Here is a 16,433-nt window from a genome sequence, read left to right as displayed (position 1 = left end):
GCTACTAAAACAGTAATTACTATTACAGAGCATCAAAGGACTTATTCTAACCTTACTCCATTAAAATAGTAATTCATAACACTGTCATTCAAAATGACAATATTATATTGGAAAGAACTAATTTCTTCAAGTTCTGAAAATTTCCAGTACTCCCGATTTAAGCGGCTCGGTGCAGCGCCTGCGTGGCTGAGACCACCACATGGACAAGCCCACAGGGGCGTTCGGAGCATCCAATGAGCAAGCATCCATCAGTGCCACCATGACAGACTCGGACACTCTCCCATAAGTGGGAGGCACAGGCACCCACTCCACGCCCCCACCCAAGTGCGTCTTTCCTGGCGACTCTTCCCAGCGGCCAGGGGACACATCGGCCAGAACTCTGGGGCCCCCGATGGGGCTGGCTTTGGTTACTGTGTGAAGCCCACCAAGGACGGCCACAGCTCTCGGAACAGTCAGGAGTCAAGGAGCAAACAGCGAGGGGCCCACCTTCAGGGCGGCGTGAACATCTTCTAGGAGCTGGGCTGCCCGCGGCTGCTTCCCCCGATACTGCTCGAACAAGTAGTTCTGCCGGGCCCTCGTGATGATCTGGAGGGAGGAGAGGGAAACTGGGGGTCGTGCCCCACACAGCAGGCAGGCTCCGAGTCCCAGGCAGCCGCGCCGGGGCTGTTCCCATGACCTTGTTGATCTTGAGGAAACGAGCTGCACACCCCCCCCACACACACACGCCCTCCCCACACAAGAGCACGCGTGACCACGGGTCCTGCTGCCACGAAGCCCCACGGGCTGACGTTTTATCAACTGGGCCCCTGGACACGCGGTTTCTCCTGGCTTCTACCTGACGTCATCGGTATACACCACCAAGCTACCGCGCGGAGGGGACTCACGCCGTGTGCATCAGGTCCAGACCTGAGCTGGGCCAAGGCCCACCTGATCTCATCTACAAATGACGCTTCCTCCTCCCTGTCACCCACCGTACTGAGGACGTCCCGGTGAGAGCCCTACCTTGTCGTCCACGTCCGTGATGTTCATGCAGTAGAAGACGTCGTACCCGAAGTAGTCACGCAGCACCCTCCGCAGGATGTCGAAGGAGATGTAGGACCTAGAGCACGGGAACAGACCTGTCCCACGGCCCGCCACACACCCTGGCCCACAGGCCACGGCCATGAGAGCCAGGGGAAGGCTTCTGCAGCCCCGCACAGGAGCCAGGAGCACTGTGGAGCCGGGCCTGCTCTGCGCCTGGGCTCCCGCCAGAGCTGCGGCCTGGGAAAACCAAGGCACCTCCCACGGAGGTGCACACGGAACAAAACATCTGTGTGCGGCCCAGGATGCCAGCCACAGGGCGACAGGACAGCGAGCTCGTGGTCTGTACATATTCTCCAACTTCTCCATCATCAATATGGATTACTTACAGAATGAAAATGTTTATCTCAAAAACAGGAAAGGAAAAGTCCAGGACTGATTTTCCTTTCAAATCTCAGGTCCCTGGAGCAGAGCGGAGATCTCGGAAGGGCTGAGATGTTCCCTGTGGGACCCACACCCCCAGACACCCGGGGACACCCGGCCCGTGTTGGGCGCCCGGCAGCGGCTCCTACCTGGCATGCCCCATGTGAGATGCGTCGTAGACAGTAGGCCCGCAGCAGTACCACGTCACCCTTTTCCCATGCTGAGGTGTAAACACGTCCTTTGTTAAAAATGAAGGAATGACAATCATCAGCCGCATAAGAGGTGCTGTGCAGGATCACCCAAACCAGCAACAAAGAGCATGGCTGTTTATACAAAATTCAACAAGAACAATTTTGTTTTACTGACAAAAGTCACAAACGTCAGGGGTGGAGGAGCTCAGTTACTCTGGGTGGACTCCCCGGGACCCCCGTCTCCCCATCTGCCACTGTGCTCACTGATGAAATTCCAATCAGCCCATGGCTGGAGCCATGGGCCACGCTGAGCAGAACACACCAAGCAAACCCTGTTCAACTGGAATCCAATCCTGCCTTCTTCTCAAAACCTGGTCGGCTCCCAACCATGCCAACTGGGGCCCCGCTGTGCCTGCTGTGCTTGGCATGCGCTGTGACAAATGCCACCACGTGTCCTCTCTGGAAGCAGGCCGGCACCTGGCCTGGCTCTGAGAGACGCACACTTGGGCACCCCAGGCCCGCAAGCCCACAGGCAGGCTGCCCCTCAAGGTGTGCTGCCCCTGGGTGTGCCCGGTGTCAAAGACAGCTGTGCCCCCCACAGGCCACGTGCAGAATGCATGGCAAGAGCTAAGACTTCACTCCCGTCCGGACCGATGGCTGCAGAGCGCGCCCACAGACACCAGCTCCCCCCCGGGGCCACCCCTGCACCCCACAGGCCATGCTCCCTCCTTACCTTACTGCGGGTGAGGCTGTTATACAGGCGGAGTTTGCACGGAGGACACCCAGCCGGGGGAGACCACTGAGGCTGCCCTCGCCGGCCTTTACCTGCCAAGGCAGAGAGAATGCAAGTCACGCTGCACCCACTTGGTCTTTCTCAACGAACAGGGCTAAGCGGTGCGGGTCTCCGTCAGCATCACCCGTGTCAAATGCAATGGCGTCTCTATTTTGCTTTGCTCACAATCTGTGGGGCAGCGGACTGCAGCACAGCTTGGGAGCACCTGCGAGACGAGCTCACACCCACTGCATCCCCTGCTCCTCAAACCCAGGCCCTCCTGGCCGCTTACAGGCACCGTGGTGGACATGGCTTATGGGCCAGGAGGGGGCATGGGCCCTGCAGTGCCAGACTCAAATGCAGCAAATGGGAGTACCCAACGCTTTGTGGAGGCTTCGTGGGACATGGGCCACTTTCCAGGGCAGTACAGGACTGGCCAGGCCGCAACTAGCTCACGGCCCCAGAAACTCAGTAAGAACAGGCTCCACCCCAGCCCCATCTCCATCAGACGGGGGCAAATGGCCAGCTCCCCCTCAATTCTGGTCCCCACCCCCACAACATGCGGGTCACTCCCTGACTCGACTGGGACAAGACACTTGTGGCTTCCAGCTCCACACGGGTGCTTGACCGACTCTGGAACAGTGTGGGGTGGCTCTGTCCCTCGCTGCCTTCCAAGACCCTGTCTCCTCCCCACTCCTGCCACCACCACCGTCCCCTCCCCAGCACTGTCTCGGGGGCTGCCCCTGCTGCTCCATGTGTCCCAGGCCCACGCTTCCAGATGGACAGAGGGCAGTACTTTTGTGGCAGGCGCCCTGAGAGCCCGAGGGGGTGTAGCTCCGTCCTGGGCATCTAGCACCCTGCACCTAGAGCCCAGCTGTCCCCCGCAGCTCTCGCTCACAGAGCCAGCTTTGGGCCTCGCTCACAGTGCACAGGACGGGCCCATGGAAGCCTCCGCACTACCTGTCCCATCTTCCCAAGCAGGGGTCTGCAGCTCGCCGAGCCGCCCCCTCCTGTCCACTGCCCACCTCTGCCTCTCGTGCTGGATGGCCTGCTGACCGAGACCCCACAGAGCCCCACTCGCTGCTTCCTGCTGGGATCACGGAGCAGTCGGTCCTGGGCTTGGCTATTTGCCCAAGGTGTCGCATCAGCCACACAGAGGCTGACTGAAGTGACAGGCAGAGGAGAGCGGAGGGAGGAAGGCAGCTGCTGTGTGCATGTCTGCGGGAGCCCGTGCGCAGGCGGGAAGGGGAGCGGGCAGGCGGGGAAAGAGGCAGCCCGCGCTCAAGAGGAGCTCCCTACTCTGGGTGGTGGCCAGCAAACGAGGCGGCCACAGACTCCGGTGCGTGGGAAGGCCCACACCCTCAGTGAGACAGCGGTGCTATTACTGAGGTCAGGCATGCGTCTCACAGGCTCACTTTACATGCAGCAAATGGCCGTGAAGGAAACTCTCAGTCTGGGACTCGGTGATGCTCAATGTGCTGTGGATGTCACCATGCATCCCCTCTCTCACTCACACCCCACAGCTCCTGAGACAGACAACACTGCTATCTGAGCTGAGCGGGGACATCGGCCAGAGCTGCCACACACGGATGCGAGCCGGAGGACCAGCACTGCTCGTCCTGCGAGGCAGGAAGGCTCAGGGTTCACAGCAGGGGAGGCCCATCCAAGAAGACGGGGGGATGGCGGTACGCAGCTGGCAGTGGAGCCCGGGGAGCCTGGCCGCACCCCAAAGGGCCACCACGGTCACACAGCTGGTGGCAGGTTCGAGGGACTCTGCCAGATATCACACAGGACCCCTGGTTTAATGAGGAAATTTTCCACTAGCGTTCCCTTACCCCATCAGCTGAGCCGTGCCCAAGCACGAACATGGCTCACTCAGGACAGCGGCCCACCGCGGCACTCGACACCCCAACAAGGCCAAGCCGAGTCTCCCCACACGGTGCCCATGCCTCCACTACAGCACTCACCATCCCGTGCATGAACTCCTTGTCTCGGCTTCTGCTTGAACTAACACACATCCCATTCATCCAACACATAGCCAGAACCCTCCAGGCCCTGTCCTGGGCATGGGGCCACTGCACAGCACAAACCCCCGACCTGACAGAAACGCACACACCGCTTAGAGGCACAGCGCCCATCCCACCACCGAGGGAGGAGAAACACTCCCCCAGGACACGGGTAGGGGTCGGGGGGCAGAGAGGGGTGCCGCACTGTGTCACCCCTACAGCCACAGGGCCTGAGCCCCCTGCCAGGGGACTGGGAGCCGCAGCAGCACAGGGGGCCCTGGCGGGAGGGGCAGCACTCCAGACACTGACCGCAGGCCAGGCCCTGGGCAGAGTGGTCCCTCTGTGTCGGGGCCGTGGGGGGTGCTGATGGGACAGGGAGGCGGCAGAGGCAGGGGCCGCCCCACTTTCTGTGCCTGAGAGGGTGGCTCAGGCTCTGAGGCCCACAGCCCGGGAGGGACACGGAGGGACAGACCAGGCGCCAGCAGCAGGGGCAGATGTCACAGGGGTCGCCGCTGGGACAGGCTCGGAGGGAGTGGGGACAGGGTGCCGGGAAGCGGGGGGCTGGGAGAGGCGGCGCTCACGCCCAGGACAGGACGTCAGAGCCCTGAACGGAGCAGTGCTCAATTCTGGCAGCAATGACCAGGCCAGCAGGTGATCAGTTCCTGTGCTCCCAGGGACGTGGGAGAGGGGCCTGGGAGCAGCCCCGCTTGCAGGCCACCCGCGGCCATGGGCTGGGCACACGAGGGGATTTGGAGGCAGAAGGAGTCAGGAAACGTTATGGGTGCCAGGCAGGGTGCATCTCTCCTCGCCCCCCAGCCAGCCTAGCCTCGTCAATGCAAAGGGCGGCTCTCTGCCTCTGGTGGCCCTTCCTCTGCATGGCTAAAAGGCATCTGCTCGTTCTCTAGACAAGGTCCTGGCTGGACCACGAGCCAGGTCGTTGCCAAGGCTGGGAGCCCTGGATGCCCCGACCTCCACCCCTGCACGCTGTGTCTTAGGAGCTGGGACCCAGGGGGACGACATGGCACCTGACACCATGGACATCACCAGGGTCATCGTGCTAGATGCCCATGGAGACAGTGTACCCACAAAGCTCCACCCTGTGCTGCAGAAGGATTATCCAGAAAACCAAATCACACCCCACTCGGGGGGAAACGATGCCCCCACCTCCACCTGTTCCGGCAGGGGACCCAGGCCAGGACAGCGACGTGGGCGCTGGGCGATGCTGCAATGCCCCCACCTGAAGGAGTCTGGAAAAGCCCCCAGGAGGCTGCCCCGCCCTGCGAGGACCAGCAGAGGCAGCACGCCGCCCACCCCTTCCATGAAGCCGCGTGCGTGCCCAAGCTGAGCTGCTCGAGGGCATCGGGCGATTGCGGGACGAAACACCCAGGGGTTCATCGCAGGAGAGAAACCACACAGGGCCTGAGCCCCTCAGATGTTCCAGCAGGACCCCGAAAGTAACCGCTGTCACCTGTCAGACGCGCCAGCACCCACAGGCTGCAGCATGAGCTCAAAGTTGAGAACTGACTTTGTTCTGATTTTCAGAAAATTCAATGACTATTAACATAATATGTTAACTACATGGCGGACACACACACACACACCGCAACGCATGGACAGAATAAAGGAGAAGAAGCCAGTCAAAGTGAAGCCAGGCCAGCAATTAGCTGAGAACGCCAGGCTGGACCAGGCACCCCTCCAACCCCCCAAGCTCCGCCGCGGGCGGCATGGTCTGGCAGCAGCTCTGCACCAGGGCCCGGGCAGCTCTGTCACAGCGGCCACGGGCAGGCATGACCCGCACGGGCTGACTCCTGAGCAGAGTCTGTCCTGACCGCCACTCGGGGCGCGCGGGCCAGCCTGCCAGGCCACGTGCTCACACGCGGGGACAGGAGAAGCCCTGCGGGGTCCGCTGCCAGCTTCGGGGCCCTGACCTTGGAGGTGGCCGCTGGCAGGAGAGGTGCTACCAGCTGGGGAACTCACTCCACTACTCACTTGCTTGGCGCCCACAGGGCTCGCCTCTGCCGCAGGGGCCACCCAGGATCGCTTCTATGTGCCTGAACCACCGAGCCACGTGGAAGAGGCGCGTGTCAGCGGGAGGGGCCGAGAGCTGCCTGAACATGTCCACGTCCGCCTGGGACAGGGAGTACCCCCGGACATAGCTACGCGTGCTGAGGTGCTCGTTCAGGGCCTGCACCCTGGCTGTCTCGTCCCTAATGCTCAGGATGGACCTGTAGGCAGGAGCTGCAAAGACAGAGGCACACAGTGTCAGTCGGGGGCCCGGGGGCCTCGGGCCGAAGTCCAGACACGTGCAGGGCTTCCCCGCGTACGGAACGTCTGAAGCAGGCCAGTGGCTGCCGGGGCTGCTGAGGGGCGCTGGGGAGAGACGAGTGGGGTTTCGAGTCGCGGGGATGGGGCAGCTCCGGAACAGGAAAGTGGTGGTGGCTGCACAGTACGGGCGGCGGGGAGGGGAGCGTAAGTACCACCGCACCGTGCAGTCTCCGTACGACTGCAACTGTGAGCTTCACGTTATGTGAATTCTACCTCAACTAGAGGAAAACAACCCTCCGGGCCCACAGCCCCTTCTCAGCAGCAGCAACCTCCCGGGCCCAGTGGGCGCCGAGGGCGGGTGAGGACACAGCACGCTTGGGTCAAACCCCCGCACCAGCATGGTGTCCAGCAGCTGAAGGCTGTGTTTCTGGGAGGATCAGGGCCCCCCCCCCCCCCGCCCCGAGAACACCTGCTGCAGGCCCTGCCTGCCCCCTTAGAGCAATTACTGGGAGGACTCGCATTGTGAGTATGTATCTCCTCCAACCCAGAAGGGACTCCCAGCGACCTGCAGGCCACTCCTCTGACATGCAACCATCAGGAAGGATGGGCCCCTCTCCCAGCTCTGCGGGAGGACAGAACCCTGCCCGCCAGCAGGCACAGGTGGTCAGGATGGCCTCGGCACTCGCCAGCCCTCGGTGATGGCTCACCTCCTCCGCGGTACTGAGCTCTGCTCACCCCTCCCACCCTCTTCTCCCCTGGGAACCATCGCCTGTCATCCCTTCAGGTCCCCGGTATCAGTCACTGGGTAAAACCTGTTCTTACCACACTAACTAATGTCCAGCTGTGTCTACCTCTGGTGTGGTGGGTTCAGGGACAGGAGCTGCCCCGAGCCTGAGCAAAGGGCACAGAGCCAGCCCCACCCTACAACAGGGAGGCAGGGGCCAGGCTGGGACACTAAACCAAAGACCCTTTAGCCTCGGGAAGGAGCCTCGTACCCCAGCCCATGAGTCTGACTGAGCTGCATCTAAGCCTTGATCATCCCGCTTGTTTTTTTTTTCCTTAATTTTCTGAGCAAACCATGAAAAAGGACCAGTGTTCATTTGCTTCCACAGACACGCTCTTGGCCTGGGACCCACTCAGAGCAGGAAAGTACGAGCCTGTCCCCTCTCTCTTTGCCGGGCGCACCTGCCCTTCCAAGCTAGCTGCCTGGCACCACAAGGTCACTGGGTCACCGTGCCTGACCCACAGCAAGGATAGCTGCAGACAGGGAGGTGACGTGGCCCTCCACAGCCACGTTCCCCGCTCTCTGGCCCTCTTCCCCATCCGGGTGTGCCTGCCTGGTACAGGAGCAGGAAAATCACCCCAGCACCCACCCAAGCAGACAGCGCAGCACGTATGTGGAGGGCCTGTGCGCACACAAAAGGCCTTTCTGCACTTGCGTCCACTGCAGGCCACCCCGCCCCCCTCCGGCAGACTTCCTGGACACAGTGCCATCAGCAAGGATGAGGAGGAATGAACCGGCAGAAGGATGAAAGCCCGTGGCATTTTCCAAGCAGCCGGCACGCAACATGGCCTGCTTCTTGGGCATGTCCTGAACCCTGAGCTCTTCATGCACAGGGAAGGGGTGGGCACTCAGAGTAAAAGTCCTCCTTGAGCCCTCAAACGAATGCTGTGCTTAAAACACAGGCTTTCCCCAAAGCCCACGTGCTTCCTTCCCCAGCGCACCCCCAGGAGGGCTCTGGCTCATGTGACCCCGTCTGATCGACCACACCCTTCCATCTCGACTGGAGTCCTGCCCCTCACGAACTACCCTTGATGAGGGCACAGCCAAGGCGCTGGCCGGTCCAGGAGCCCCATCTGCACACACGTCTGGAATGCAGCCCTTGTCACCCACGGCTGCCACACAGGGGCCCAGCCCATCATCTCTGTGACGCAGGCTCCCCCACAGGCAGGCCAGAGTGGCCTGCTGACAGGTGCAAGATCACATCCCCCCTCCTCATCCTCCAGACCGCCCCCTCCTCACAGGGACCCCCCCCAGGCCTGACTTCAGCCCCCGCTCACTCCACAAAAGCGTGGCCTGTTCTTTTCGGGGTCTTTCATCCCACTGTCCTTGCCTGCCTGGAATGCTCCCCCAGACGTGGCCGGGCTCCCGCTCTTCCTCAGGGCTCTGCTGGGTATCTTTTTTCCTTCAGGTCTCCCTGGATGCTGTTCCAACCAGAGCCCAGACCCCCTTCCTGCTTTCTCTTTGTCCTCACGCCACTTCTTCACGTCTGCCCCACACCCCACTTTATTCACTCAGCATATACCTTCAGCATCTAGAACTAAGCCCAGAACATTCTAGACACTCAACGCATTCACCGCATGAACAGGTGAGCAAGCAGCAGAATGGGAGCTCACAGGGCAGCCCTGCCTGCAAGGGGCTGGGGGTCACCTGCTGTATCAGGGCCTCAGGGGCCCTCTCCCAGGACACAATCCACCTACCCACACAGCACACGGCAGCAACCGGATTTCCCATAGGCTGAGTCTAAAGTTGCTTTGAACCCCGAACGGCTTGCCCAGCCAGAGCCCTGCTGCCCAGAGGTGCACACCTACAGGGACGTTGCTTTTGTTCACTCTAGACCTACAAGGAGAACAAACCACTTTCCGTGTCCACTCTTGGGATTGCTGAAGCAAAGAGAGACCCGGAGGTGGCCCCCTCCCTGCTGAAGGTGCCAGTGCCCCCCGCTCTCCCTCCTTCCCTTGAGCAGGTGGCTCTGAGGACCCAGCCCAAGGGCTCTTGGGGAGTGGCCCCCAAGTCCCTGTTGCTTAGATTCTGTCTAAGACCAGGAGGAAAGTTCCGGGTGGAACTTTCTGCTGCTGCTCTGCTATAGAAGGGCCTGCCTTTGTGACCCCGCCTCACAGCCCCAGGCGGGGAATCGGGCTGGAGGTGAAATCCAGGAAGGGAGGCTGTGCTTGCCTGAGAGCTCCAGGAAAGCCTAACTCTAAGTATCAGGCTTCTTGAGCATTTCCCACACAGCATCTTCCTCCCAGGGAACTTCTACTTCACCCGGCAAGCTGCCTCGGACAGCTCAGCGGCCTGTCAGGTGGCTGTTGGCGCACACTCTCGATGAAGATCAAGTCCAGTAAGATCAGGGAGAGGACCTGCCAGCGGCGTGGGCAGAGCTGGGGCAGGGTTTCCTGCAATCTGCCGTGCTCCCCGCACCGGCCCTCTGCGCTCCCTGTCCCCGTCTCCTGTACCTGTGCCACTGACCCCCGGGAGGGAGGGCAACGGAGCAAGGCCAGCGCCACTCTGATCCAGCCCGCCCCGTCACCCCCACAGCAAGCAGACCGGGCACACGCCTCTCGCTCGGACCACGTTCTAGTGAACAAAGCAGAGCCCCAGGCCCGCGCCGAACGCTGAGCGGGCTTACAGCTGACTGGTATTTCCCGCTTTTTTCCCATGTGTCCTCCAACAAGCATACGCTATTTTTTAAAATGAGCACAACAGGTCAAATGTGCTACCCACCACGCTGGCTTTAAAGCACTGGCAAGGGACTTAGGGAACTCTTGAGCTGCAGGGCCGCGGCTGGGCAAGGCGCTGTACCATGGCGGTGCTGGGGCTCAGTGTGGGGGCTCGGTGCTGGGGCTCAGCCCTTGGGCTCAGCGTTGGGGTGCAGTACTGGGGCTCAGCACTGGGGCTCGGTGTTGGGGTGCAGTACTGGGGCTCAGCACCGGGGCTCGGTGTTGGGGCGCAGCACTGGGGCTCGGCGTTGGGGTGCAGTACTGGGGCTCAGCACTGGGGCTCGGCGTTGGGGTGCAGTACTGGGGCTCAGCACTGGGGCTCGGCATTGGGGTGCAGTACTGGGGCTCAGCACTGGGGCTCGGCGTTGGGGTGCAGTACTGGGGCACAGCACTGGGGCTCTGTGCTGGGGCTCAGTGCTGGGGCTCCAGGCCTTCTTCTCCACCTCCGTCATACAGGCTCAGAACAACACACGCCTCATAAAAGCTGCTGCGTCTCGTGAAATTACACTTGCAAACATTTAAAATACCACCTGACACACAGCCAGGCCCCAGTCAGTTTGCCACTTATTATTACACTTGCCCTGTGTCATTATTATAATGGCCCCTGAAGGGGTTCACTCAGATACTACACATGCATTTAAAATCCACCGTCTGGAGCAGCCTAGGCCGTCACAAGGGAAGGATCTTCTCGGGATGGGCAGGCGCGGTGCCCAGGGAGCTCCGCCGGACGGAAGGCTTCCGGGCTACGGGAGCGGGCGGCCCCTGAGCTGTGACTCTGGCGGTGCACTCAAGCGTGTCTTGAGGAAACCAACAAGAACTAGGTCAGCTTTGAAATGGTCATGGTTTTGGCCAGACTGCAGTCTGGCTATCAGCCCCGAGGTGAGATCAGATGGGCCAGTGGGTGAGCAGGAGCCCCACGTGTGGCGGTGGCCCTCACTGAGGCGGCAGCACGTGCTGGTGCACAAGGCGGACGCCTGCCCCTCGCCGCTGTGGAGGGCATGTCTGCCTCCGGGTCAGCCTGCGGCGGCGGTGCCGCTCAAACATACACCAAGGGGGAGACACCTACTGATCACGGGAATGTCATTACGTGCGTATCCAGTTTGGATTGATCTGTTATCCAGTTTCTCCAATTTAAGCAGCCAAAGCCTTTATAAAACATTTCCCGAGATCACACAAACAGAACAGCCACTCCGGGCCTCATCCTGCAGTGCTCCGTGCACCCAGCCCTACAAACCACACCCCTTCCACAAGCACTCCTCCAGCTCCCCTGGTTGCCCTCCTGCAGCGCGCCCCCTCCTGGGTCCCCTCCACACTGTTTCCTGTCAGGATGATCAGCTGCCCAAGTGGCTCTCAGAAAGGGGACTGGACAAGGTTTCCCAAACTTATCCCTTCTCCACATCGAATCTGAGAGCAGAGAGGCGCGTGCACCCCTGCTCTCCACCACCTGGGGGAATGCTACCCACTCCCAGAGCCCAGGGTGTCCTCCCACGGGCCGAGGGCTCCTGACGTCTCCTCCAGCGCCCTCTCCTGAGCACCAGCCCCTCAAGTCCGACAATCACTCATCCACGGGCGTCCCTAGGCATCGTGCCTTGCCCCCCCAGACCTGGGCGCAGGTCCCGGGGAGCAGCATGGTCATCGTCCCCTACTGGGCTAAAGCTTGGGTGCTCGCCTCTTACCCCCGCACCACCCACCCCCAGCACCAGCCCTGGTCCCCGAGCCTGCCCCTCTCATGCCATGGCTGCCACGGCTGCCACGGCCCTGCTCCGCCTGCATGTGGGGGAGGGGCAGATGATCTTTCCAAAACCCAAAGGCAAGACCTAAACTCCAAAGATGTGCGCAAGGCCCTTGCAGACCCGGCCCTGCGGCCGATGTCTGGCCCTCCTCCGCCCCCTGGCCTCAGGAACTTGGGGGAAAGCAGTGCTCTCTGCCAGGAATCCCCGCTCCGCTTTCTTCCTTGGGGCTCAGCCTCCACCCCACTTGGGATCTGGCCTGCCCCTCCCTTCCTCGGGAGCAGAGTGCTAGGGGCTCCATCTCCAGGCTCTGGGCCTGGCCAGCAGACCACTGCCCACTGCTGCCGCTTGCAGGTCTGGCCCGGTGGAGCCACCCCTGTGGTTCCCCACACTCCTATCTTGCCCGTGGGCTGGCTGACAGAAAAGGACGCCGCCGAGGTTCTGTCAGCTCATAGTCACAGAGCTGGGACTCTGAACAAGCTTGCAGTTCTCGGCCCACCAAGCAGCACATGCTCTGGAATGGGACCAAGGAGGGAGGCCGTCCGTTCCAGCCCACCCCGACACTGACCTGTCTTATGGGTCTCGCCCTTCACTGGTGTAACCCACCTCCCTACTGGACGGAAAGCCCCAGAGAGACTGAGACAGATCGCCCTCGTCTGCGGTCGGACCTCCGGCGTCCAGGACTGCCTAGCAGGGCAAGTGCTCAACGTATGCTTAGTGAGGAAATAAGAAATATCTAAGTAAATCTTTGTGAACTGCTCAGGGACACTTTTCCACTGAAATGGACGATATAATGCTCTCACCTGGCGCTTTCACTTTCCCGTCTTTCACAGACCTTTCATTAGAATCACAGTCTGCTGCCCAGGTAATGAGAGGGCGGCCAGACAGCACCATACCACCACGACATGGAGATGGCTTAAGCTCCACCCCAAGGGCACCATCTCTCACAACTCTTACATAAAAGTAAATACTCGCCAACACGGAAACATGAGTTCAGAGATAAGCAAACATTTGTAGTCTATAAATATGGATGTTTCATTTTTCTTCTGGAAACGCAGCAAAGCCTATTGGCTCTATCTCGTGTGCCCTTACACACACTCTGGACTGGGGGCTCTAGCTGTTATTCTGAATGGAATCATTCAGATTATCATCAAAGGCAGCACAGGATGCTGGCTGAGATCCCTGCTGCGGTCAAACTGCCAGGGCTGGAGGCCTGGCTCGGCCCCCGGCTATAGCTGTGGGACCCTGGACAAATCACGCAACTTCTCAGAACGTCAGGATTTCTCGCCTGGACAGGCAGATAAGGGCAGTACCGACCACAAGGTTGGTCTCAAGATGAAAGGCCACAACAGATGTATTTAGACGGATACCTGGGGAAGAAAAATGCTAGCTATACGAGGGTTACAAAGACCCTTTGAAGTACTCAGCATAAAGAATTAAACAGCAAGTTTGACACAAAACCACCAAAGACTGCCTGGAGCCTGCAGCACAAGGCCTCTGAGGGGAGCTCCATCCAGCCAGGCGTCCTCCAGAGAGGAGACTGGTCTTTCTAAAGCAAGCGGAACCTGGAATGGGACACGCACCTTCGAGCAACAAAGGAGAAGCTGCAAAACCGGTGTCAGCACAGGGAACCAAACAGATGTTCTGAATCTACTTAAGGAAGAGCTGAAATGGGAAAAATATTCTAAATGAGGATGTCCTTGAAAAGCCTGGGGAAGGCACCTGGGGAACTCAGTCGGTTGGGTTGAGCTCTGCTTCAGCTCAGGTCACGATCCTGGGGTCCTGGGATCGAGCCCCATGTTGGGCTCCCTGCTCAGCGGGAAGTCTGCTTCTCTGCCCCTCCCCTGGCTCATGCACACTCTCTCTTTCTTGCTCACTCTCAAATAAATAAATAAAATCTTAAAAAGAAAAAAAAAAAAGCCTGGGGAGAAGGTCACTTTTGATGAATCCAACCTTAGGAATAAAAAACTTTCAGAAACTGGAAACCAAGCGTATCTACAACTCTAGTACCCATACACACCCTTTCCTATTTGGTTTCATTTCCTGTTTCCTCAGGGGATGACCACAGGTTCTCAACCTTGGAGGAAGCCTAGGGACAGGTGGGGGGGGGGCACCAGTAAAGGAAGAGCAGGTGGGCTGTGTCCTGGGCCCAAGCGCTGCCTGAGAGGTACTGCCCTAAGGCACAGGACTAGAAAACTCCATCAGCTGTCCAGACAAACTGGGGGCTTAATTCCAACGTATAGAGCAATCTCCAAAAACAGGCCAATTCTTACCAAGCCTCCAAACACCTGACTTTCTAAAGCAATTAAAAGAAAAAACCCAACATGTCATTTATGTCCACAAATGAAACAGAACCACGCTTTCATTAAAAAACAAAAAAGAACAGATAAACAAGCTCCAGGTTTCAATCCAGACACACAGCACCTGTCCTGTGCCAGGTGCTACTCTAAATCCTTTCCGAGGGATGACCCCTTAAGGGTCCACATCCTCCGAGGTGGCACGCTCGGCCCCCCCGTGCTCTGAGAAAGGGGCAGAGCTGGGAGCCCAGGCGCGCCACACCAGCTCTGGACTCAGGGCTGTGACCATGCTGCCGTTTCACCGGAGGCTGGGTGGACTTCTCGGGCTGCCTGGCTCTAGGGAAGGTGGAGACAGTCCTGGAATCCAGGCACACCCGTCGGGGAGGTACAGCGAGCCTGGTATGTGGGTACTGGTGTGGGGCAGCAGCCTGTCATGGGGGTGCCTCCCACATCACAGGGTTACCCAGGTGGTCGGAGCTCCCCACTTGGAGGCCCACAGCACCCAGAGGCAAAGGGGACACACACAGCCTCAAGTGTGGGCAGGCTGGAACCTTCACGCATCATTTTCACCAGCCAAGAGCAGTAAAACTCTTGGTCAATAATTCCAATGGAAAGTTTGCTCCAGACAGGAATCCTGGTGACAATCTCTGGACTTGCCAGAAGTCACAGCCCTACTTGCGGGACTGCGGGAAAAGATCCAGGGCTCTTCCAAGGCCGGCCTGCGGACGCGTTGGTCCACGCGCTGGTGACATCAGAGCCCGGGGTGGGCAGGGCTGCTCCCTGAACCTCCCCGGAGGCAGGCAGTAAAGTGGGGTAATAACGCACTGACCAAGCAGAGCCCAAAGGCCACTGTCTGTGGAGCCCCAGATGAAAGCCTTCCTAAAACCCGAAGCCTCTCATGTGGGTGTCTGTGAACCCCAGCTTCTTTCGCCCACCCCCGGCTTGCTGCCAGGCTGGACGCCAACTGAATCAGCCCCGGGGCTCTGCCTGTCGCCAGGGTACAGCTGGGGACAGGAGGGAGCCAGGTCCCGCCCAGACGCCAGCTACGGGAAGGGGGAGGTAGCGCGCCGGGGCGGGGTGCCAGAGGACCCCGGCAGAGCCCGAGGAAGAGGCCGAGGAGGGGGTGGCCTGGAAACCGCGGGGAGCCCCCAGGGGTCCGGCAAGGCGCGGGAAACGCAGGCCCGGGCCGGGGCGGGGGGGTCCCGGGGAGGCTCAGCGTCCGCCAGGTCGCTCCAGGAAACCGCCGACCCCCAAAGCGGGTGGGTCCCACGCCCGCCCGGGGAAAGCGCCACCCCCAGAACCGGGGTCATCCTCCGCAGGGTGGCCCAAGGAACCTGCCGACGCCTCAGGCCCGGGGCCCTCCCCCGCGCGGCCAGGAGATCCGCCGACCCAGGGCGACGGGTCCTCCTCCGCCCACCCCGGGGACCCGCCGAACCCCCAGGGCGGCTTCATCCCGCCAGCACCGCCGCGCGCACTCACCCTGCTCCCCAGAGGAACCTGACATCTTAGGAATTCCAAACCAGCCAGAGAGGCGACAGCTTCCCGGAAGCTGATGCAACCACCGCCCCGGAAGTCCCGCCCAGCGCCGGGGCCGCCTTCCGGGACACGCCCGATCGCCAGGCAACCGCCGCGGACTCGGGACGCCGCCGGCTAGGGCATGCTGGGAGTTGTGCTTCCCGTCGCTCCGCGCGCACGCGCCGGGAGCCTCCTTGGGACCACAGGTCCCTATTATGGACCTAGGAGACCCGGTGCCAGCCCAGGTGCGGGGCTCGGTGCGGTGTGTGTGTCCGAGGCGGGGATAAGTTAGAGTTCGGCCTCGGGAGACGGGCATCGAGGACACAGCTCACTCATGCTTGTTAGCACTGCACCGACGGGCGTGGGGACCAGCCCCAGCCCCAGCCCGCTGGTCAGACAGGGCCGTCCAGAGACAGCAATGGGCTGGCCAGGACGGAGGACTAGTTGGAAGGAAGCTTAGAGGATGGGATTGCGGATGGGTGGGAAGTGCGTGCCCGGGAGAGGGCTGTCCAGCGGACGACCCCCGCAGAAAGCAAGCCACTGAAAACTTCCAGTTAGTGCAGAACGCGCAGAACAGCCCTGGCAAGAGATGGGGCCTGAGGCACAGGCCAGGGCTCGGCCTTTTGGAAGCATCTTGTAAGCAGAGTCAAGAATGGCGAGCCGCTGAACGGTTGGCTCCCACAGGACCGGGCACAGCTGCATTTGTGCTTTAG

The 16,433-nt window shown here is 60.6% G+C and overlaps 1 protein-coding gene across 4 annotated transcripts in view; it reads right to left on the bottom strand.

Annotated features, from left to right (window-relative positions):
* The window catches only part of CARS1 (cysteinyl-tRNA synthetase 1), a 46,058-nt gene extending 30,291 nt beyond the window's left edge, over positions 1–15,767 (bottom strand). Inside the window, exons 1-6 of one of the 4 annotated variants that reach the window (XM_027580089.1) lie at positions 15,685–15,762; positions 6,402–6,650; positions 2,368–2,459; positions 1,593–1,681; positions 1,003–1,099; positions 487–585 (exon numbers count right to left, since the gene is read on the bottom strand). In XM_027580089.1, coding sequence (XP_027435890.1) covers positions 487–585; positions 1,003–1,099; positions 1,593–1,681; positions 2,368–2,459; positions 6,402–6,650; positions 15,685–15,709 — 651 coding nt within the window. In that variant the 5' untranslated portion in view covers positions 15,710–15,762. Of the gene's footprint in view, positions 1–486; positions 586–1,002; positions 1,100–1,592; positions 1,767–2,367; positions 2,460–6,401; positions 6,651–9,158; positions 9,179–15,684 lie in introns of those variants that run through there. The other 3 variants (XM_027580088.2, XM_027580091.1, XM_027580092.1) reach the window with 3 other exon arrangements.
* Between the last annotated feature and the right edge of the window lie 666 nt (positions 15,768–16,433).

This window comes from Zalophus californianus, chromosome 11 (assembly GCF_009762305.2).
Source record: "Zalophus californianus isolate mZalCal1 chromosome 11, mZalCal1.pri.v2, whole genome shotgun sequence".
In the NCBI taxonomy this organism is placed as follows: Eukaryota; Metazoa; Chordata; class Mammalia; order Carnivora; family Otariidae; genus Zalophus; species Zalophus californianus.
Note: the sequence above shows the minus strand (reverse complement) of the source record. Positions and strands in the feature narration are given on the sequence as shown.